General features: G+C 31.5%; 1 protein-coding gene across 1 annotated transcript; it reads right to left on the bottom strand.

Moving 5' to 3' along the window:
- Positions 1-2,024: 2,024 nt before the first annotated feature.
- LOC111089449 (AF4/FMR2 family member 4-like) lies at positions 2,025-10,482 on the bottom strand (the record flags this gene model as incomplete). The annotated part of the gene is made up of 2 exons (XM_022401979.1): positions 2,025-7,422; positions 9,960-10,482. Coding segments are annotated over 2 exons (636 nt in total), but the record flags the coding sequence as incomplete, so codon positions are not given.
- Positions 10,483-11,197: the final 715 nt, after the last annotated feature.

The raw sequence follows: 11,197 nt of genomic DNA on the forward strand, positions 1-11,197 counted from the left end.
AAAAAAAAAAAAAAAGGCTATGAGAAAAGTGTAAACAATTTAAAAAAATTAGGAAGTAGGAATGGGAGAACCAAAAGGTGAGGAAACAAGGTAGGAATGGGCAAGATAACATTACCACATTTGGTGGTTTTTGACACGGTACAACCTCAAAGGGGTGTAACCATCGTTCTGTCCAATCCTACTTCGTGTTTTACTTTGAATTTTGATCAGTAGTTAATTCTTTCTAAAACACTCAACAAAAATCAGCGGTTTTGATACTATTCTTTTGGCCCGCTCCTTACCAGTCAGATAGCTATAATTTCTCCCATAAACAAAGTATGAATATTTGAGCTTCCCGTCTCACTTCCAACATCAATCACCCCGTTTGATGTCATGAATTTTGTTGGGTTATTTAATTTTATTACATATACGTGTATCTGTACTTGATTGCTAAAACAAAGTTTACAACAGAGAAATTTGGTTATATACACCTCTCATTTAGTCTGAACAATTCACAAATCATATTTGCTAGTTAATGAACTAGTTGGGTGTAAATATTTCTCGCTAGTTAATCAAATAGGTGTGAATATTACTTCCCAGCTAATCAACTAGTTGGGTGCAAGTATTTAGTTCCTTGTTAATGGACTAGTTGGGTGTGAATTAACTTGATCATTGATGAACTATTTGGGTGTGAATATTTTCATGTTAGCTTATCAACTAGTTGGATGTGAATACTTGCTAGCTGATCAACTAACCGGATGTTAATATTTAGTAACTAATCAACTAGTCGAGTGTGAATATTTACTTTCTAGCTAACTAATCAACTAGTTGGGTGTTAATATTTATTCACTGGTTAATCAACTAGTTAGGTGTGAATCTTTAGTCACTAGTTAATCAATAAGTTGGGTGCGGATATTTACTCGCTAGTTTGTTTGTTTTAGAGCAAAGCCAAATTGAGCTATCTGCTGTTCTACCGCAGGGAATCAAATCGCGGATTTTGGCGTTGTAAGTCCATAGACTTACCGCTGTCCCACCGGTTAATGAGCTAATTAGGTGTGAATATTTACTGGCTCGTTAATGGTCTAGTTGTGTATGAATATTTGCTCGATAGTTAATGAACTAATTAGGTGTGAATATTTACTGGCTCGTTAATGGTCTAGTTGTGTATGAATATTTGCTCGATAGTTAATGAACTAATTAGGTGTGAATATTTACTGGCTCGTTAATGGTCTAGTTGTGTATGAATATTTGCTCGATAGTTAATGAACTAATTAGGTGTGAATATTTACTGGCTCGTTAATGGTCTAGTTGGGTATGAATATTTGCTCGACAGTTAATGAACTAATTAGGTGTGAATATTTACTGGCTCGTTAATGGTCTAGTTGTGTATGAATATTTGCTCGATAGTTAATGAACTAATTAGGTGTGAATATTTACTGGCTCGTTAATGGTCTAGTTGGGTATGAATATTTGCTCGACAGTTAATGAGCTAATTAGGTGTGAATTACTCACTTCTCTTCAAACACCTTTCAACATACTAACACGGGTAAAATTCATTTTATCCATTAAGTCTGTAATGGTAACGTTGTTGTTTTTTTGGCAGATTATAACTTTTTAAAAATATCTTTAAATCAAGGTGGTATAATTGGCATGACCCTGGTATTCCAGTTGGATTTAAAAAATATAAAGACAAATAAGACACCAGTGCTAGATTAAGTTCTTTATAATCATGAGTTTACTTTTGAACTAACACAAAACAATCCCACACAACAAAACTTAAAATTTTAAATAAGAAACACATGAATACAAAAATTAAAACGTACATATTAGAGAGAACTGAAAAAACAGTAAGTGAGGCTGATTCTACAGTATTCAAATGTATAGTTGTCGGTTAACAATAAATCCAAACTTAAAATAGGCATGTTTTGTGCATGGGAAAAAAATCATTCAATATATATACATACACACACACACACCTACTTTTATAAAATTTCCTGTAAACTTTTTAAAGATATTGCATCTATTTGCATAACCATTTTTTTTTTAGTTTTCTTATGTAATTTAAATACCCTTAGTTTATGCTAAACGCAAGGATGTGTTATGTTCATATTAACTGAGCACCTTTATTATATTGAAACTCTAGTATGATCCTACCGGCAGTATAAGTTACCAGAATCTGTAGTAGTTGGTGAAGGGTAATTTTGTGTTTTTTCAGTGAGTAAATTTGATACATTGAAAACAAAGGAATAAGGAACTATTTCAAATGAATTTCATGGATTGTAGCTTCTCACAGACACAATATCAACTTCTCATATATGTGTGTGTGTGTGTGTGTGTGTGTGTATATATATATATACTGTTTTTAACATTTTAAAACAATCTGTGTATTATTTTCATGCTATACTCTTTACTCTGCATGAAGACTGCATAAGGTAAGATGTTGAAACAACGAAAAATTGGAATCACTAAAATTACAAGTATCCTTCAAAACCTTGCAACTGAAAGACTTCAATACCTCATTACCAGAGAAAAAATAAAAACAAGAGTCTTATCTTTGAAAACTTACTTGAGCTAACTGTTTCAATCATAAGTATATTATTTGTTTGAAACATACAAATAAATCATGTTTAATAAGTGAATGGGTGATATTTATTTTGGGATTAATGCTTATTACTTACAGAATGATGAACCAAAGTAATTCATTTACATTAGGATCTGTTTTCCTTCCATTTTAAAAGTCTTTGCTAAACTGTCCCCCGAGGAAATTTTCTCACAGTCTGATTAAATCAAACAAAATTTACTCACTATCCTTGGGTATAACAATTACATTGTTATAACAAAATTCCCATTTATTTCTACCTGTGTCTATAGGCCTATAATTATTTCATGACACATTTTTTCTAGTTTGCATAACAGCAATGATGATAACAACAAAATAACTGAGATTTCCAATATTAAAACTTAAGTTATGAATTTTGAATTTTAACAGCAACCAGACTATACACCAACAACAACAACAACAAGAAAAAAAAATAAAAGAGTTAATTACAAATTATTACACACTCATACAAATTGTCATTTCTAATACGTTCAACTATAATATTCTTTAACTTCCTTATGTGGCATTTAAAAAATACAGAAGAGAAAATTTTTATAATGACATGATTGCCTTTCAAATCATCAACCATTACTCTATAGAATATACATTTTATGAAGTTTCACATATTCTCAATAAAGAGAAAAAACTAAAGTTCCAACCTCACCAAACAAGAAATTTTTGTAATTTCACACTAGGTGTTATGAAAGTTTTTAATTCTTACAGATTTAATCCACTAATGTCTATTAACCATCTCTTCACACATAATCATAATCATTACTAAGAATGTAATGGGTTGTGCAGTATTGTTTGCCAGTATACAAAATCTACTGATCAATAAAACATAAGCTATAAATTTCTTTATGGTCTTATGTGGTTATACCATAACAAGAGCTTAGAAGTGTAATAGCTTCGGGCCTCTGCTTAATACAAACTTGTGTACACACATTCAATTCTTTCAAACTCAACTTTAAAAGTATGCTTCTGGAATAATCATCTAGATGGAAGATACAGGCATAAATAACACACAGATTCTGAATCCCGATCCCAAGGTTTTTTGGATGGTGAAAAACAATCTAGATGGAAAATACAGGCATAAATAACACACAGATTCTGAATCCCGATCCCAAGGTTTTTTGGATGGTGAAAAACAATCTAGATGGAAAATACAGGCAAGAATAACACAGATTCTGAATCCTGATCTCAAGGTTTTTCGGATGGTGAAAAACAATCTAGATGGAAAACACATGCATAAATTCAATATAGATTCAGAAGCCTAATTCCTAATCTGTTTCTTAGGATGGATGAAACAACTTGTCAAATAACACATTCATATATATATACCATATAGATTCAGAAGCTTACTTCCAAGGTTATTTCTTAGAATGGAAAACAATCCAGTTAGAAAACACAGGCTTCAATAACACATAGATCCAGAAGCCTAATTCCAAGATTGTTTCATAGAATAATTTAAAACAAACTTGTTGGCAAATACAGGCTTAATTGTAAAACAGATCCATAATCCTAGTCATCCAGAAGCCTAGTTCCAAGACCATTACTTGTGCTACTTACATAAAGTTACTTTGAACAAACACACATATATTCACAAAACTTACATGCATTAATTTATTTCCTTTGGTAAATAAGATAACCTAATTCAACGAAATAACCATTCATGGATTTTGCTAAAGGGGACTTGATACCAAGAATACATTTTCTACGATCCATAAAACAGTATGATAAAAAAAAATAAAGTACTGAAAGTCTGGTTTCAGAAGTTTTTTTTTTTGATTAAACCCTCTGGTGTGATTAAATAGATTTACTAGCATCACTAACTACATATCCAAAGTACTTCAGGTGTGCTTCCACAAGTTGTATCTTTACTGAACTGATTACTATTTTATGACTTGAAGTATCTATATCCAAAAACTTGTTAAATATATAAAAAAATAAATAGTTACAATGGTGCATAAGAGAGAGAGAAAAATGTTTATACAATAAAAAAAATATTATTACGTAACGTCTGCATGTATTGTCTACTTTCATTGTTTCCTTCTCTGTACAATAAAAAGGCATGTAGCTAACCAAAAAAATCAAAATCTGCCAATACTCTTCATTGGTTGAAAGATACTTTCAATTTATACCTTCTAAATTTCGTTGTACTCAACAGAAAAATCGTTCATGGCAAGTGTTCAAATAGCATTGTGTTTCTACAGACAATAAAAACCTTGTGATGCATGAAAACATTCAGAGCTGCATATTTACAATTCATAATTTTACATAAATATACATTTATACATAATTTATGTGAATGTAGTGTTTTATTGTGCATGGCAACCCATACTACACCATGATTTTACATTAGAATATCCTATATTTATTTACATGAAAGTCTTACAACTAAAATATAGTTATTGACAGTATAACGCAAAGCAAATAGTCGTTGGATTTTTTTGTTGTCGCAATCAAGATAACCGACAAAAAATTAATTTTTGACTTAATTTACACATCTAAAAATGCTTTAACTTTCAACATAAGTATGAAAACCAACTGTCCCTTGCTTCAAATATATTTGTTGTTTTTTTTACCAAGCTTTTAATCTGGTATTTTTCACCACCTATATGGATAGCAAATACTGCTAAATTTTGTTTTAAAAACTAAATTTATAAACATAAAACATGACTAGTTAAGCACAATTATTTCAATATTAGTTTTAGACAGTTACATTAAAAACTTTTGTTGCAAAACAGTTAACTGTTAGTTTGCTTTACCGAGTCTGAAAACACAAGTACAAGAACTGATGAAAAGTAGTCAGTAAGTAGAAAATAATAGTTCTGAGAAAAAAAAACATCCGTAATTTGTTTTGTACTGGTAACAGTTACCACAATCTAGTAAAAGTCTCAATTTTTTATGTTGATACCCGTTTTCAGATATGATTTATATTAAAATTATCAATCATAAGGAACATTATTACTCAGAAAAAATTACCAGAAATCTTTTTCACATTTTCTGATTTATCTATTTTCTGATCCTAACTGATTTCTTAGCATTATGAATAAAAAATGCTATTCTGTTGTAGTTTACAGTTTGTTCAAAGTTCTTAAAATCTCCCACCTCCTGTCACTACCAGAGATCAAACTTTTATGCTCTTCAAATCTTACACCATTATTCCGAGACTGGGGAAGGTTATAAGTGATACACACATCCATGTTTCTCTGCATGGAAATGGTTAAGGAGAACATAGCAACACCTGACAGGTGTTTGATACATGTAAGATAAAAAGTATTTTGGAGTCAAATAGTCAAAGGCTTTATCTTAAGGCATAAGATATGAAGTAGCATCTCATTTGGTTATAATATTTGTAAACTCATTTGCCACAAACACAATTTAACCAAGAACTATTAACCTCGTTTTTCTGTTACATTCATGCTGTGTGATACTTCAAAACTGTAGTTAAAGTATAATCTTCTACAGATTACATTAGAATTAAACTTAGCGGGCAATCCACGGTTAAAAGATTCAAAATAATCAAGATATAGATTCAGAACAAAATAAGAGGATAACTTTTTTTCACTTCATACTTTAACAACCTTAAAGCTCATGTTTCCTATTCTTAATTTAAAATAACATATGCGTTATACATATTTTATGAATGTGTGAAAGTTGAAGAGTATATCTTATGATATATCAACCACACTAAGTATCCAGTGCCAGTGAGGCCTTTCACTCGATACCAAGACTCGTCAGGTAAACTGGGAGACAACAGACATAGCAGTTGGTCTAGGTGCCAAATATGGGATCAATTTTCATGTTAGGATGTGAATCAGATCGAGCAAGTAAATTGTAATTATTATGTATTTTATTTATGTCACTTACAAATCAGATTTTTACGTAATTATTAATAACTAACACAACTGTTTACCTGAAACATTCTTCAATGTGTGTGTCAATGATTTTGTTTACTAGAAGGTGAAACGTAGTCTTCCCAATTCTAAACTGTAATCATCTTAACTAGTTAGAAATCTTACATGTGACCCTGTTAAAAGTGATCAGTGCCACTTTATCACAAAACTCTACAATTTCCAATACATTCTATTTGCTCCAATGTAGTTACACTATTTTTTCAACAGTTTGAATATTATCAAATATCCTAACAAAAACTTTAACAAACCTCTTAAAATTCAATTACACTTTCAAACTCATAACTACTTTGCTCTCATCCCAAAATATATATAATTCAGTCCCATTGTCAAATGGTCAAAAATGAAATTAGAATCGAATAGAGTAAAAACAAAATTGTACAAATACAAACATAAGCAGGCCTGGAAAAAAGACAGGTCAAGAACAGACAAGGTTTGTGTTAAACTGTCCCATAATTAACCATAGGCACTCTATTAACAATATCATATATTTTTGCACAAATAACACAAAGTTTGTGGATATACTTACATGATTGAATGAAACATCTTGGCTATCAAACATTTTATATCTAGATGATGATATTTTAATATTTTTTTTAAGAGTTGCTAACATTCAGGGGTCCATCACAAAAAATACAGTGAGAAAAACACCTAGATACATGTGTATCGTAATGATAATATTACATACAAAAATATGTACAAAACTGATAAACATTCCACTATTTGTGGACCTGACATAGCCGTACTTGTATCTCTTTCTCAAGCTTCTCACATTTGACATGATTCATTAGAAAAGCTAGGCTGAGAACTTCAGTCAAGATGTTTCCTTAAGTTTGGACAGTCCAGCTCGAACATACTGGACTAACTCCATAAAAGAGCTGTCCAGCGTTAATCGGCCACAACTTGCATCCAGCTCAGAGAAGAAGTCTGTAAATATATATATAAAACATAAAGGAAAAACTTTAATACAGTTCATTCAAGTTAAGGTTATCTGTATGAAAAACATATGTACATTGTTTCTAAATACTTAAAATTTACAATAACATGTTGTATGTTACATGTAAAGAAGAAAAATAATTTAGGAACAGAAGAGAGAAATGCAATAAGGAAAAAAATGTACTTGTATTACCCAAATTTATAAATATACATGTTCACTTTTAAAAGCAGTAATGATAAACATATCTATGGCTTGCGAGTTTTGTGCAGTATCATAAAACGAACAATTTCAGAGTGATTCCATTGTTTACTCCTTGTATAAACAAAAACATATTAAAAATGAATATACATAAGTACGAGCTACAAAGAAAAATGTTTAGTCCATTCTAAATGAATTAAATAATTATTAAACCTTTATTTATACTTCATACATGTATCAAAAATATATTTATATATCAGTAAAGTCAACTTTCCAAGCAATCCTAATCATACTTTAGCAACTAAACAAAGATGTTTTTATCAAACAGCACTTGAATAGCTTGGTTAAGTGACCACAGTTGAATATTAAAACTTCAAAAATCATTGAAGTGGATTAATATACACCAGATAATACCAAATACAAGTAACAAGTTAAAAATGATAAACTAGTTGAAACAAAATTAATACGAGGACATACTACACTATCAGACTGAAGGTTTACCAAAAAAGTAAAATTAATCCATTTGGTTCTATAAAACATTAACATTACATCACAATATATTATTAAAACACCCATGGACACATTATGGAGAGTTAATTACACTTTATAAGAATGCTTTTCATAAGCTAATACAGAGGAGTGATGTACAGATATGAGCCATGACACCAAGGGCAATTTGTTTAACAGTTACACATTGGGTTCAAAAATAATTCTTAATCATTAAACAGTGCAAGACAGACTTTTGGCTGAAGTATTAGGTCCTCAAGAAATGAATGTCGCTTTTTTGGATGAAAAAACTCGAACAACTTATATATCAAAACAAAACATTTATTAAATGAAATAGTCTCCATTTTTATCGATGATACTTTTCCATCTTACAATCAGGTTGTTAATACCCTATAATCTATACATATGCACAGTCAATTCAATTCGAGATTTAATTAGAATATTTTGAGATGATTTGATTTGAGATTCAATTCCAAAAAAATTTCATGATTCGCAAGGCCCTATAGTTAATCCAATCTGTGTTGACTGGATGTCTCAAGATCATAAACGTGCTTATCCTTTTACATAAATAAAACCTCTGTTCAGACTTGATAGAATAATCAAATAGATAATAGACACATATACAACTGGCTTAGAATTGTTTTTAAACCACCGGTTAAAGTACGCAACCCGTTTTATACCTTACTAAGTCTTTATCCACAGTAAAAAAAGTGGGGTATTTTCATAGTTCTCTCCCCATTTCAGCTATCTTTTTTTTTCTCTTGCTTGTCTTCAAATCCAGCAACCAAACAATAATCATAAACACTAGAAGCAGGCCAATTTGGTAACATAAAAACTGTGTTATGAATAGAGTTTTGTGTTTTTCTTTCACTGTCTGGGTTTAGTTTATTATTTGCTTAACTATCCCGAATATGCATCTTTTTAAGGGAACTTTTAATTTTTCTCTCCCGCATCAGTGTACCTGAATAGATAACCCACATAAACAGAACTCTCAGTCATATGCAGAAACTCGTTACAATGAAATTTACAATGTCAGACAATAGTGCTGTAATGCAAATTGCAGAGTCAAGCAACAATGCATAATAATGGCCATCAGAATTGGACCAGGAGATTAATGATTAAATTTTGATATGTCTAATTTTCTTTTTCCCAAACCGACGAATTATTATTATGTTAATAATATTTTGCAAAAACCAACTAAAAGAGAGCTGTGATTGGATTATACCTCTAACTAGTCTCTACTGTCAGTATTAATCGGTGGAGTTATTTTATGTTACCCTTTTCTATTCTGGCCATTATTGCAAACATCAACCATCTTGGCTTATCAAGAATATCTACCATTACATATTTCAGTGTAATATCTCTGGAAACACTGAGTCATCTGGGCCTTTGTAATAAGATTAACAAAGATAGTACTGAGGGTTAATCACACTTTAAGAAAGATTATTTATGAATTAGTTGAATATCCAGAACTTGGGTTATATTTAGTTTCATATGAAACTTAAGTATTGACACTTCATTTTGAGTAAGTAAAACGTAACTGATCTTTCCATTAAAAATTCGTGTAAATCTGTCGTAAAACTTGATGAAGTACAGTAGTAATATATGTTTACCGTTATTGTTCTGGTTATCCTAGTAGCACTCATCACTGTAAAATTTCAAAATACAAATTCTGAAGTATGCTTACAATACAGCTACAGCAAACTCCCTGAAATATTTTCGGAGTGTCAGTCAGAGTACTGTAGCCAAGCAGTTAACTGTATTATATGGAAATTAACAAAAACTCAAGTTTCAACTTTCTTTTTACACCTAAACTTCTTACCTTTTGAATTACTATGGACTATAAGATACTGTGCTTGATCCCACAGTTCATGACACATGTGGAGGTTAGTTAGATGTGTGTTCTGTTTTTGGAGTAAACTACACACATGCTGAGGGATTGCAGTGGATGACTGTTGACTACTAGAAGGTCCAGAACCACCAGATGGTCGTAAAGAACCAGAATGACTTGAGCTTGATGCTGTTTGAGGGGTAGTAGTATTACAAGTTCCGTTTCCTGACCGATTCTGCGATCCAAGAACTGCTGCTCCATTCAATTCGCAGCTAATATAGCCACTGCTCTGAGATCCCACGGATGCCACACTTCCAGCTGGGGAAGGGGTTGGGGAATGGGGTGAGGCAACCCCATTAATTGTTGTTCCATTGTAATTTCTGGGCTGGCATGGAGATGGCTGAGACAGACGACAATTAGGATTTGGTGTGAGATTACTTGTAGGTAGTGGAGATTGATGTGATGGCAAACGTCCCGATACTGACTGTAGAAAGTAAGTTTCATAACTATCTAGCTAATTTGGAACAGAAGCTAAACAAACAATCAAACCAATACGTTATCACATAAATAATAATAACAATATTTCTAGCATCAAAAGATGTAGCTTCTAGTGCATATCTACCCTAATAAAACAATATTCAGAATTAAGTACGTACAGTAAAGTTATGGTGATCAAATATTAATTGCTATCATTGACAATAGCCTGTATTATCATCCAAATCTGATGACTAATTATTAACTAATTTTTATTTATAGCAGAAAGGACCTGGAACAAAAACAAACAACTAACAGTAAACAATAAAACCACCCCACATATCTAGTTACCTAAAATTTACAATCAAGGCTAACCCCCCCCAATAATTACCTGTTCCCGGTGTCATTGAAAACAGAGGATACCTAAACTATACAAAGTGAAGAACAGAATTCAGAAGCCACAACATAATACAGTCGTATTTCCCCATGTCACTGAAAACAGAGGATAACTAAACAATATAAAGTCAGAACAGTATTCAGAAGCCACAACATAATACAGTCGTATTTCCCCATGTCACTGAAAACAGAGGATAACTAAACAATATAAAGTCAGAACAGTATTCAGAAGCCACAACATAATACAGTCGTATTTCCCCATGTCACTGAAAACAGAGAGGATAACTAAACAATATAAAGTCAGAACAGTATTCAGAAGCCACAACATAATACAGTCGTATTTCCCCATGTCACTGAAA

This window comes from Limulus polyphemus, unplaced genomic scaffold (assembly GCF_000517525.1).
Source record: "Limulus polyphemus unplaced genomic scaffold, Limulus_polyphemus-2.1.2 Scaffold6289, whole genome shotgun sequence".
Lineage (NCBI taxonomy): Eukaryota > Metazoa > Arthropoda > Merostomata > Xiphosura > Limulidae > Limulus > Limulus polyphemus.